The sequence below is a fragment of the Dendrobates tinctorius genome, unplaced genomic scaffold, assembly GCF_039654945.1.
Source record: "Dendrobates tinctorius isolate UK_male_01 unplaced genomic scaffold, ASM3965494v1 ptg000135l, whole genome shotgun sequence".
Classification (NCBI taxonomy): domain Eukaryota; kingdom Metazoa; phylum Chordata; class Amphibia; order Anura; family Dendrobatidae; genus Dendrobates; species Dendrobates tinctorius.
In genome coordinates, this window is record NW_027361803.1 from 8,741,229 (window position 1) to 8,756,095 (window position 14,867).

At 41.0% G+C, this 14,867-nt stretch overlaps 1 protein-coding gene across 3 annotated transcripts in view; it reads left to right on the forward strand.

Moving 5' to 3' along the window:
* The window catches only part of LOC141048426 (class I histocompatibility antigen, F10 alpha chain-like), a 281,467-nt gene that overhangs the window by 9,661 nt on the left and 256,939 nt on the right, over positions 1-14,867 (forward strand). For all 3 annotated transcript variants that reach the window (XM_073543985.1, XM_073543982.1, XM_073543983.1), the window contains exon 2: positions 11,758-12,018. In XM_073543985.1, the coding sequence (XP_073400086.1) occupies positions 11,758-12,018 (261 nt within the window). The remainder of the gene's footprint in view (positions 1-11,757; positions 12,019-14,867) is intronic.

Genomic DNA, 14,867 nt, shown 5'->3' on the forward strand with positions numbered 1-14,867 from the left:
GAGAAATAGAGGCAGCAGAGGTGGGAAGTTGTATCATTCAGGTTGCTTGCTGGCAGTGAATGGAGTAAATACATGCAGGGTGGCTCAGTTGATTACCATTTGGATATATTACAGCAGAGAAATAGAGGCAGCAGAGGTGGGAAGTTGTATCATTCAGGCTGCTTGCTGGCAGTGAAAGGAGTAAATACATGCAGGGTGGCTCAGTTGATTACCATTTGGATATATTACAGCAGAGAAATAGAGGCAGCAGAGGTGGGAAGTTGTATCATTCAGGCTGCTTGCTGGCAGTGAATGGAGTAAATACATGCAGGGTGGCTCAGTTGATTACCATTTGGATATATTACAGCAGAGAAATAGAGGCAGCAGAGGTGGGAAGTTGTATCATTCAGGCTGCTTGCTGGCAGTGAATGGAGTAAATACATGCAGGGTGGCTCAGTTGATTACCATTTGGATATATTACAGCAGAGAAATAGAGGCAGCAGAGGTGGGAAGTTGTATCATTCAGGCTGCTTGCTGGCAGTGAATGGAGTAAATACATGCAGGGTGGCTCAGTTGATTACCATTTGGATATATTACAGCAGAGAAATAGAGGCAGCAGAGGTGGGAAGTTGTATCATTCAGGCTGCTTGCTGGCAGTGAATGGAGTAAATACATGCAGGGTGGCTCAGTTGATTACCATTTGGATATATTACAGCAGAGAAATAGAGGCAGCAGAGGTGGGAAGTTGTATCATTCAGGCTGCTTGCTGGCAGTGAATGGAGTAAATACATGCAGGGTGGCTCAGTTGATTACCTGTGTGAAGAGAGAAGATGAATGTTAATTCCATGCCATGTATAACTGCCGTTTTGCAGGATGCTTATCTTCTGTGATGCTTTGCTTATGGGATGCTTGCGTGCTGTACCCCACACTCACATATATGTATACACACACATGTCAGTGACACACACACATATAATATATCTAATATATAATATACAGTATATACATAATATATATATTATATATCTGTAATATACTGTATACACAAAATATATATAATATATATATATATATATATATATATATATATATATATATTTTATACAGTATATATTATATATATACAGGGGTTGGACAAAATAATGGAAACACCTGGAAACATCAACAAAAGTTAGTTTAATATGGTGTAGGTCCAACTTTTGCGGCGATTACAGCCTCAATTATCCGAGGTATGGATTCATACAAGGTGTGAATTGTTTCCAAAGGAATTGTAGCCCATTCTTCAGTTCAAACACCCTCCAGTTCTTTGAGCGACGATGGCGGCGGAAATCGACGTCTAACTTGAATCTCTAAAATCGGCCATAAATGCGCAATAATGTTGAGGTCTGGGGATTGTGGGGGCCAGATGAGATGCTCAACTTCATTACAATGTCCCTCGTGCCATGCTTTAACGATTCCAGCTGTATGAATTGGTGCATTATCATCCTGAAAGATGGCGTTCCCCTCCGGGAACAGTGCTTGAACCACAGGGTGCACTTGGTCGCCCAAAATGCCTAAATAATCTCGGCTGTTAATTTTTCCATGAAACAAATCCAAAGTAGAAAAAAAAAGAGCCGGGCTGAATAAACCGCGCTGACCAGAAAAAAACGCACCTTCGGCAGTTCACATAATAAAAACTTCTTTAATAAGCCTACGCGTTTCGTGGCAAAACCAGTCACTTCATCATGCCCTGATGAAGTGGCTTGTTTTGCCATGAAACGCGTAGGCTTATTAAAGAAGTTTTTTATTAAATGGACTGCCGAAGGTGCGTTTTTTTCTGGTCAGCGCGGTTTATTCAGCCCGGCTCTTTTTTTTCCACTTTGGATTTGTTTCATTTTCTACCAGCGAGATACCAGCGACGACCGGACTTATATGAGTGATTCCCAGTTTGTTGTGACTCACACAACTTCAGCAGTGAGTCTAACTGATTGGGCTTGCTTGCTATTGTGGTTCTTCTAGACAATACACCCTATGTGCGCTTTCCACCTTTGTTTTTTCTAATTCTTCCATGAAGGGATATCATTGGCCCGGCGGATCTCCACGAAATTGCACCCCAGATCATCACAGAACCTCCGCCATGTTTTACGGTTGGGAGAAGGCAGTCTGGATGGAATGCTTCTTTCGGCTGTCTCCAAGCGTACACTCGGCCGGAGGTCGGAAATAGGGTAAACATGTTTCCACTGCTCGAGGGACCAATTCTGGAGGTTTCTACACCACTCTAAACGCTTGGAAACATTTGTCATTGACAGCAGCGGTTTTCTAATTGCAGCTCTTCCGTGGAATCCAGATTTGTGCAGCTCCCGACGAACAGTTTTCATGGAAACTGTGTTCTGTAGGTGTTCATTGAGCTCCGCAGTGATTTTTGGAGCCGTGGTCTTGCGATCCTCTCTCACAATTCGCTTTAGAGTCCGACGGTCTCAGTGAACTTCGACTTTCGGCCGGACCTGTGCTTTGCTGCAGACGTTTTTCCTTCTCTTTCAAACGCAGTCATTACTTTGGAGACAGTACCTCTTGACACGCCAAGCATTCGGGCACTTTCTGTTACACTAGCGCCTGCCATACGAGCACCAACAATTTGGCCTCTTTGAAAATCCGAGAGCTCTGCCATTGGTATCAGGTTCTCATCAATGTTCTTACAATTATGCAAAACAAACAGTTAATTTACATACACATATCGCATAACACAAATAATCAACTACAAAACATTACCATATGTCACGGTTTGCATGTTTATAACATGTTCGAAGATTATGGATGCCAAAACGTTAGGTGTTTCCATTATTTTGTCCAACTCCTGTATATATATAATATATACACATAATATATAAATATATATGCACACATAAAATCATAAAATAATATACATATATTATATTGAAGATAGAGAATATATATGCATATAATATATATATTATATATTTAATATATTATATATACATATCATATATAATATAAACATAGTAAAAATATAATATATACAGATCATACATAATATAAACATACTAAAAAAACAAAATATATATATACACACACACACACGTTAGTGGCAAATACAATTAGTCTAGTGTTGTTCTACATTATGGACATGCACTTAATAAATAAAATGATTATTTCCTGGGACAAAATGGCGTGGGGACCCCCTATAATTTATAGACAGCAACACTATACTAATTATCTAATTATATTTGTCAATGATAATGTATATATATATATGATATGTATGTATAATATATATATATATATATATATATATATATATATATATATATATATATATATATATATATTATTTATTTATATTGCACAGTAAGATTGAACAAAAGTCGTTAAATCAATTGTCGGCTTCTGTGAAAACATTACGGAACCCGACATGAAATGACACATGGTTTACATACAGTAAACCATTTTATTTCAATTAGTTTTTTATATGTCTTTGACTAATAATTAGATTAGGGTATGTGTGTAAAATTTGGGACATGTAGGTGTTAACCCCTTAATTTAATTCGTTGAAAAAAATTGCATGGGCTCCTGCGCAATTTGCTCCACTAGAGAGGGAAAGCCAGTGAGTGAGGGCAGATTTTAATAGCCATGAGAGGGACCATTGTTTTTGGCCCCCCTGGCTGCAAAAATCTGCCCCCAGAAAAGGTGCATCTATAAGATGCGCCTTTTCTGGCACTTATCCTCTCTCATCCCACTCCCGTGTAGCGGTGGGATATGGGGTAATAAAGGGTTAATGTCACCTTGCTATTGAAAGGTGATATTAAGCCGATTAATAATGGAGAGTAGTCAATAAGACACCTATCCATTATTAACCCTAGACAATTAAAGGGTTAAAAAACACAGACAGACATTAATTAAAATTCTTTTAATGAAATAAAGACACCAAGTTTTTGACCATATTTATTAGGCTGGTTTCACATTAGCGCTTTTTAAGCGCACGGCCGGGGGTAGCTCCGCCCCCGAGCCGGCTCTCTGCCCGGCGTGCCCGCCCCTTGCTTGTAGCGCCGCCTCCTAGCGCACAGCGGCGCCTGCGATCGGCGCACCCTATCTTTAGCATAGGGTGCGCAGATCGTGCGCAGGCCGTGCGCTAGTTGCGCTTTGACCTGCGCTGCGCACTTTTGACGGTGCGCCGTGCGCGCCAAAATCAAACTTTTCGGATTTCGGCGTGCTCGGCGCACCGTCAAAAGTGCGCAGCGCAGGTCAAAGCGCAACTAGCGCACGGCCTGCGCACGATCTGCGCACCCTATGCTAAAGATAGGGTGCGCCGATCGCAGGCGCCGCTGTGCGCTAGGAGGCGGCGCTACAAGCAAGGGGCGGGCACGCCGGGCAGAGAGCCGGCTCGGGGGCGGAGCTACCCCCGGCCGTGCGTGCGCTTAAAAAGCGCTAATGTGAAACCAGCCTTACTCTGCTAATCCATAAAAAAACATGGACCTGTAACAAAAATAAAACAAAAAAGCAACAATATACTCATACTTACCTCTCCGCAGGTCAGTCAGGTCCCCAACTGCAATCCATCAGAAAGGGTTAAGTGGTTTACAATGGGACCGATGCTAATGCGACCAGCCCGCTGTAAACCACTGCCAGAATGAATTAGTTCATCTCTGACCGACCTCCTGATATCCACAGCTGGATGGTGGGAGATTGTGGTTCATCTGCTGCAGTGTAGGAAAGAAAACTACATACCATATATACCTGAGTATAAGCCGACGTGAGTATAAGCCGAGGCACCTAATTTTGCCACTGAAAACTGGGTAAGCTTATTGACTCGAGTCTAAGCCGGGATTGTAATGTCCCCTCATCCCTGTCCTGGTATGTGGCTCCCCCATCCTGTCCTGATATGTGGCTCCCTCATCCTGTCCTGGTATGTGTGGCTCCCCCTGTGGCACGCATGGCTCCCCCTGCCTCACATTTCTCGGCCACCCCACAGTTCTACTCACCATCCTGGCGCCATCGCTGGGTCGGATCTCCATCCCTGCACTTCGTTGTTCCGGGGCCGGCAGCTCTTCCTGTGCTGAGCGGTCATGTGGTACCGCTCATTAAGGTAATGAATATGCGCTCCACGCCTATGAGAGTGGAGATACGTGCATATTCATTACCTTATTGAGTTGTAACACGTGATCGCTCAGCACAGGAAGAGCTGCCGGCCCCGAAGCAACGAGGTGCAGGGATGGAGATCCGATCCAGCGATGACACCTCGAGGGCGAGTATGATGTCTTCTGTTAGCCGGCGGCTGCGGCTCTGTGCCACAGCCCCTGCTGCTCCCCTTCCCCTGCCAGCAATGACTTGTATATAAGCTGAGGGGGGCGATTTCAGCACAAAAAAATGTGCTGAAAATCTCGGCTTATACACGAGTATATACGGTATATATGCGTGTATCCTGTACAACCAGGTGTATCCTATTATTTTCATCCACTATGCTATTTATTTACTGCAGGATATTTAATCATTATGTTTCTGTCTTTTTTCTGTGCAGTGTCCGGTGTGAACGTGCCCTTACACTCAGCACGCACACCAGCTTATATCCCAGTTCATACCTTTCGGGTTTTTGCTGTCTGTTTGCATCATGTGCATATAATGGTGCAGCCTTTCCTGTGAGCTGGGCATTATATTGCTGTGGTCTCCCATGGCTGTGTCCACTAGTTGGGCTCAGTCGTTCTCAGCCCTTATCCACATGAATGTCACTTGACAAGGTTTTTAATATTCGAGTTAGGACTGTCCCAATTACGGTCACCGTGGAGCGGTGGGATGGCTTACGCATTATTTTTTTATCAAAAAACATTTTAACTAAGTACCATATATTATTTTCAAACACAATGCTATTTATTTACTGCAGGGTATTTAACCCCTTATCGTCCAAGGATGGACATAGTCCGTCATGGCAGGATATCAGTTCCCGCACTATGACACGGACTATGTCTGTTCTGCATTTAAACTGTCACTGCTTGTAAACACACACTGACAGTTCGTGCCGACTGCTGTCACTGACAGCTGAGAGGCACGGGAAGATGTGCGGGGACCCTTGCCATTGGTCCTCGCACCCACAACTAGTGATGTGTCGTTCGCGAACGATCCGACACAAAGAGCCGGCTCCCTGCTGTGAATGATGGGAGCCGGCACCCCAGTGAGAGCCACTAAAATCCTTGAATGGCTCTCACTGGGCGTAAAATCCCGGTGTTCGGCAGACGTAACCCCGCCCACCAGAATGAAACTACGCCCACTTAGCAATCTAATTGGTTCCTAGCAAGTGGGCGGGTTTATGCGGTAGGTGGGCGGAGTTTCAGCCGCCCGAACTCATATGCAATAGGGATCCATTTAGGATCCAAAAAGAGCCGAAAAAGAGCCGGCTCTTTTTGGTGAGCGGAGCCATGAGAGCTGGATCACCAAAAAGAGCCGGACTGCCCATCACTACCCACAACGCTGTGATTGGTCACAGCCCAGTCAGTGCAGGAGCTCAGCGCTGCCGGTGGCTGAGCTTCCTGCACTAACAGCCAGGAGTGGTGCCCGCCCCTGACTGTTAGCCCCGTTTGCTGCAATCGGTCGCGATCGCAGCGTTCAGGGGGGAGGCAGAGGGTCGGGGGCTCCCTCTGATCGGCGTCCCCACGATGTAATCGCAGGGCGCGATCTCTGCCATGATGACACGGGGTCGTTATGACAACCCCCGAGTCATCCAGCTACGGAAAGCCTCTGAGACCATGCTCACAGCATGGTCTCAGAAGCTTTCTCCATAGGTATAATACATGCTGGAGCATTGCAATGTATTATACCATCAACCAAATTAAAAAAAAAAGTGAAAGTCCCTTAAAGGGACTAGGTAAATTAAAAAAAGTTAAAAAAAATTAACCCCTTACTGCCAGCTGACGGAATAGTACGTCAGCTGACAGTATCCCCCGCTTTGATGAGCCCACCTCAAAGCCGCGACATGTCAGCTGTTATAAACAGCTGACATGTGCCCGCAATAGGAGAGATCGGAATCGCGATCCGCCCGCACCCATTAACTAGTTAAATCCCGCTGTCAAACGCTGACAGCAGGCATTTATCTAGAGCTTCCAGCGCACGGCCGGAAATACGTGCATCGCCGACCCCCATCACGTGAACGGAGGGGGGGTCATTGACGCGTTACCATAACAACCTGAGACCTCTATGGTTGTTGATGGCAGATTGCTATGAGCGCCACCCTGTGGTCGGCGTTTATAGCAATGCTGTAATTCTACTACATAGAGGTGATCTATGCATCACGTCTGTGTAGCAGAGGCGATCGTGCTATGGCAGCTTAGTCTAGCCTCTTATGGAGGCTATTGAAGCATGCCAAAAGTTAAAAAAAAGTGTTTAAAATTAAAAAAAATAATAGAAAAAAAAAGGATTAACCAGATCGCTAAACGGTGTAGCGAGAAAAAAAAATCAAAACGCCAGAGTTACGTTTTTTTGGTCGCTGCAACATTGCATTAAAATGCAATAACGGGTGATCAAAAGATCGTATCTGCACCAAAATGGTATCATTAAAAACGTCAGCTCGGCGTGCAAAAAATAAGCCCTGACCCGACCCGAGATCACGAAAAATGGAGATGCTATGGGTCTCGGAAAATGGTGCAATTTTTTTTTTCACCACTTAGATAAAAGAGAACCTCGACATGTTTGGTGTCTATGAACTCGTAATGACCGGGAGAATCATAATGGCAGGTGTCAGTTTTAGCATTTAGTGAACCTAGCAAAAAAGCCAAGCAAATGTTTGGGATTGCACTTTTTTGGAATTTCATCGCACTTGGAATTTTTTTCCCAATTCGAGTACACTACGTGGTAAAACCAATGGTGTCGTTCAAAAGTACAACTCGTCCCGCAAAAAGTAAGCCCTCACATGGCCATATTGACAGAAAAATAAAAAAGTTATGGCTCTGGGAAGAAAGGGAGCGAAAAACGAAAACAGCTGCGGTCATGAAGAGGTTAATAAATAATAAGCATTAAAAAATCCCCTAATACACATTTTTATGTAAAAAAAAATAAAATACACAAAAAAGTACACGTTTGGTATCTTTGCATCCGTAAAAATCCCATCTATAAGGCCGGGGTCACACTAACCGACGCAAAATACGGTCCGTATTTTACATGCGTAATACGGATGAATTACCCCTAAATAGTGCTCCGCATGTCATCCGTAAGCAAGGTGTGGTCGCGTATTTTGCGCATGTCAGCATCCGTATGGCGAGATTTTCTCGCCGGCTTGCAAAATGAACATATAATGGAGCCCTATGACAGGGATTCTAACAGAAACGAAATAATAGATATAGACACATAGAATGTGTGTGTATGTGTATATATATATATATATATATATATATATATATATATATATATATATATATATATATATATATATATATATACACACACAAGTCAATGAGACAAACATATATATATATTTATATTTCTAGAGTTCTTCAAAGCAGAATAGCCGCTATTTCAATTGCCGGCTTCAAATTATTCCCCAACCCGACATGAAATGACACATGGTTTACATTCAGTAAAGCATTTCATTTTTTTTTTTTTATATGTCCCTGACTAATAATTAGATGAGGGTTTGTGTGTAAACTTTGGGAGTTGTAGTTGTTATTTTATGGGGTTAATTCGTTGTTAAAAAATGCGTGGTCTTCCCATTGCCCTGTAGTGGTGGCGAATGGGTTAATCTAACAAAGGGTTAATGTCACCTTACAATCGAATGGTGACATTAACCCTTTGTTAGATTAACCCATTCGCCACCACTACAGGGCAATGGGAAGACCACGCATTTTTTAACAACGAATTAACCCCATAAAATAACAACAACTCCCAAAGTTTACACACAAACCCTCATCTAATTATTAGTCAGGGACATATAACAAAACATGAAATGAAATGCTTTACTGAATATAAACCATGTGTCATTTCATGTCGGGTTGGGGAATAATTTGATAGAAGCCGGCAATTGAAATAGCGGCTATTCTGCTATGAAGAACTCTGAGAAATATATCTATATCTATATATATATATATTATAATATATGTATTCTATGTGTATATATCCTTTCGTTTCTTTATTAAACCTGTCAGTGTGAGTTTACTGTATAGCGCAATGAATTGCCGGCTTTTCTAAAAGACACCGGTGCGTATTTCTCGCAAGTCACATGTGTGGTCCGTGTGTAATCCGTATTTTTTACGCACCCATAGACTTGCATTGGTGTATTACGGGCGTAGTACGCTGACAATCGCAGCATGCTGCGATTGGCACGGACCGTAGAATACGGACGAGAAATATACGGCTGTTGGGAGCAAACCCATAGAGAATCATTGGTCCGTGTGTAATGCGTGCTTTTAACGCCTCACACTCGTCCGTATTCCTCACCAGTGTGACCCCGGCCTAAAAGTGTCACCCTAGTTAACCCCTTCAGTGAACGCCGTAAAAAAACCCAAAAAAAACACAAAAAGGTAGCAAATTATACTTTTTCCAAGCGGTATCGTCATACTGCTTGGAAAAAGTGGAATAAAACGCGATAAATAAAACAAATGGTAATAAAAATAGTATCACTAAATGCGCCATATTCTCCTGCAGAAAACAAGCTGCCATACAGATACATACAAATGAGGCATCGCTGTAATCATAGTGACCCGAAGAATAAAGCTGCCTTATCAATTTTACCACACGCGGAACGGAGAGAAAAAAAAAAAAAGCAGAAAACCACAATTCCTGAATTGCTGGTTTTTATTGATTCGGCCTCCACAAAATCGGAATAGAAAGCGATCAAAAAACGTCATGTCCCCGAAAATGCTACCATAAAGACGTCAGCTCATCCCACAAAAAACAAGACCTCACATGACTGCTGAAATATGGAGAAATTATAGCTCTCAAAATACGGCGATGCAAAAATTTCTTACAAAAAATTCTTCTATAAAAAAGCGTCTTTTAGTGGGCGACAGAAGCTAAACACGAAAAAAGGTATAAATCTGATATCGCTGTAATCGCACCGACCCGAGGAATAGTCGGCTAATCACTAATACCGAACAAGGAACGGCATAAAAAATAAAACCAATTCTTCACCTTTTGTGGATTTGTTCATTATCCCTCCCAAAGATCGCAGTAAGGCAATCACAGTGGTTCCCCCCCACACATGGGGCATCAGCGTACTCAGGACAAATTGCACAACAACTTTGGGGGTCTAATTTCTCCTGTTACCCTTGTGAAAATAAAAATTTTGGGGGAAAAAGATCATTTTTGTTGAAAAATATATGATTTTTTTTATTTTCACGGCTCTATGTTATAAACTTCTGTGAAGCACTTGGGGGTTCAAAGTGCTCACCACACATCTAGATAAGCTCCTTGGGGGGGTCTAGTTTCCAAATGGGGTCACTTGTGGGAGGGTTCAACTGTTTAGACACATCAGGGGCTCTGCAAACGCAACATGACGCACACAGGCCATTCCATCAAAGTCTGCATTCCAAAATGGTGCTCCTTCCCCTCTGAGCTCTGCCATGCGCCCAAACAGTGGTTTACCCCCCCATATGGGGTATCAGCGTACTCAGGACAAATTGCACAACAACTCTTGGGGTCCTTTTTCTCCTGTTACCCTTGTGAAAATAAAAATTTTGGGGCAAAAATAATTTTTGTGGAAAAAAATGATTTTTTAATTTTATGGCTCTATGTTATAAACTTCTGTGCAGCCCTTGGAGTTTCAAAGGTTTCACCACACATCTAGATAAGTTCCTTGGGGGGGGTCTAGTTTCCAAAATGGGGTCACTTGTGGGAGGTTTCCACTGTTTAGGCACATCAGGGGCTCTCCAAACGCGACATGGCGTCCAATCTCAATTCCAGCCAATTTGACATTCAAAACCTTTACACGATGCTCCTTCCCTTCTGAGCGTTACCGTGCGCCTAAAGATTGGTCTTCCTCCACACATGGGGTATCGGTGTACTGAGGAGAAATTGCACAACAAATATTGTGGTTCATTTTCTCTTGATACCATTGACAAAATAAAAAAATTGTGTCTGAAGTAAAATTTTGGGGAAAAAAGTTAAATGTTAATTTTTTCCTTCCACATAGCTTTAATTCTTGTGAAGTACTTAATGGGTTAATAAACTTCTTGCATGTGGTTTTGCGCACCTTGAGGGGTGCAGTTTTTAGAATGGTGTCACTTTTGGGTATTTTCTGTTATATTGATCCCTCAAACTCGCTTCTATTGTGAAGTGGTCCCTAAAAAAATGGTTTTGTAAATTTTGTTGGAAAAATGAGAAATCGCTGGTCAACTTTTAACCCTTATAACGTCCTAACAAAAAAAATGTTTCCAAAATTGTGCTGATGTAAAGTAGACGTGGGAAATGATATTTATTAACTATTTCGTGTGACACCACTCTCTGATTTAAGGGTACAAAAATTAAAGTTTGGAATTTGCAAAATTTTCAAGATTTTTGACAAATTTCCGTTATTTTCATAAATAAACGTAAGTTATATCGAAGAAATGTTACCACTGACATGAAGTACAAAGTGTCAGGAGAAAACAGTGTCAGAATCAGCGGGATCCATGGAAGCGTTCCAGAGTCATAACCACATAAAGGGACAGCGGTCCGATTTCAAAATTAAGGCCTGGCCATTAACCTACAAAGTGGCTTGGTGCTTAAGGGGTTAATCACTATGTTTCTGTCTTTGGTTCTATGTGTCTCCTCCTGTGACTGCAGGGTCCTGTGTGTGTGACATGTAACACTCTGTGTCTCTCTCAGACAGTCACTCTCTGCGGTATTATTACACGGGGGTCTCAGCTCCGGGGTCCGGGCTGCCGGAATACTCATCAGTCGGATATGTGGATGATCGGGAGATTGTGAATTATAACTCGGAGAGCGGCAGAACCCGACCCAAGGTCCAGTGGATGGAAAAAATGGAGGAAGGATACTGGGAGAGGAATACACAGATCACTAAAGGGACTGAGGCGTCATTCAGACATAATGTGAGGACAGCGATGGAGCGATTCAACCAGAGCGGAGGTGAGAAATATACTGTATACACTATATACACACACTACACTGTATACACTGTATACACACTACACTGTATACACTGTATACACACTACACTGTATACACTATATACACACACTACACTGTATACACTATATACACACACTACACTGTATACACTATATACACACACTACACTGTATACACTATATACACTACACTGTATACACTATACACACACTACACTGTATACACTATACACACACACTACACTGTATACACTATACACACTACACTGTATACACTATATACACACTACACTGTATACACTATATACACACACTACACTATATACACTATATACACACTACACTGTATACACTATATATACACACACACTACACTGTATACACTATACACACTACACTGTATACACTATATACACACACTACACTGTATACACTATACACACACACTACACTGTATACACTATATACACACACTACACTGTATACACTATACACACACTACACTGTATACACTGTATACACACACTACACTGTATACACTGTATACACACACTACACTGTATACACTGTATACACACACTACACTGTATACACTATATACACACACTACACTGTATACACTATATACACACTACACTGTATACACTATATACACACACTACACTGTATGCACTATATACACTACACTGTATACACACTACACTGTATGCACTATATACACACACTACACTGTATGCACTGTATACACACACTACACTGTATACACACACTACACTGTATACACACACTACACTATATACACTATATACACACTACACTGTATACACTATATACACACACTACACTGTATACACTATATACACACACTACACTGTATACACTGTACACACTACACTGTATACACTATATACACACACTACACTGTATACACTATATACACACACTACACTGTATACACTATATACACACACTACACTGTATACACTATATACACACACTACACTGTATACACTATATACACACTACACTGTATACACTATATACACTACACTGTATACACACTACACTGTATGCACTATATACACACACTACACTGTATGCACTATAAACACACACTACACTGTATACACACACTACACTATATACACTATATACACACACTACACTGTATACACTATATACACACACTACACTGTATACACTATATACACACACTACACTGTATACACTATATACACTACACTGTATACACTATATACACTACACTGTATACACTATATACACACTACACTGTATACACACTACACTGTATACACACACTACACACACTATACTGTATACACACACTACACTGTATACACTATATACACACACTACACTGTATACACTATATACACACTACACTGTATACACTATATACACACACTACACTGTATACACTATATACACACACTACACTGTATACACTATATACACACACTACACTGTATACACTATATACACACTACACTGTATACACTATATACACTACACTGTATACACTATATACACACTACACTGTATACACACTACACTGTATGCACTATATACACACACTACACTGTATGCACTATAAACACACTACACTCTATACACTATATACACACTACACTGTATACATTATATACACACACTACACTGAATACATTATATACACACACTACACTGTATACACTATATACACACTACACTGTATACACTATATACACACACTACACTGTATACACTATATACACACACTACACTGTATACACTATATACACACACTACACTGTATACACTATATACACACACTACACTGAATACATTATATACACACACTACACTGTATACACTATATACACACTACACTGTATACACTATATACACACTACACTGTATACACTATATATACACACACTACACTGTATACACTATATACACACACTACACTGTATACACTATATACACACACTACACTGTATACACTATATACACACTACACTGTATACACACACTACACTACACTATATACACACTACACTGTATACACTATATACACACTACACTGTATACACTATATACACACTACACTGTATACACTATATACACACTACACTGTATACACTATATACACTACACTGTATACACTATATACACTACACTGTATACACACTACACTGTATACACTATATACACACTACACTGTATACACTATAAACACACACTACACTGTATACACACACTACACACACTACACTATATACACTATATACACACTACACTGTATACACTATATACACACACACTACACTGTATACACTATACACACACTACACTGTATACACTATATACACACACTACACTGTATACACTATATACACACACTACACTGTATACACTATACACACACTACACTGTATACACTATATACACACACTACACTGTATACACTATATACATACACTACACTGTATACACACACTGTATACACTATATACACACACTACACTGTATACACTATATACACACTACACTGTATACACTATATACACACACTACACTGTATACACACTACACTGTATACACTATATACACACACTACACTGTATACACACACTACACTATATACACTATATACACACTACACTGTATACACTATATACACACTACACTATATACACACACTACACTGTATACACTATATACACACACTACACTGTATACACTATATACACACTACACTGTATACACTATATACACTACACTGTATACACTATATACACACTACACTGTATACACTGTATACACTATATACACACACTACAC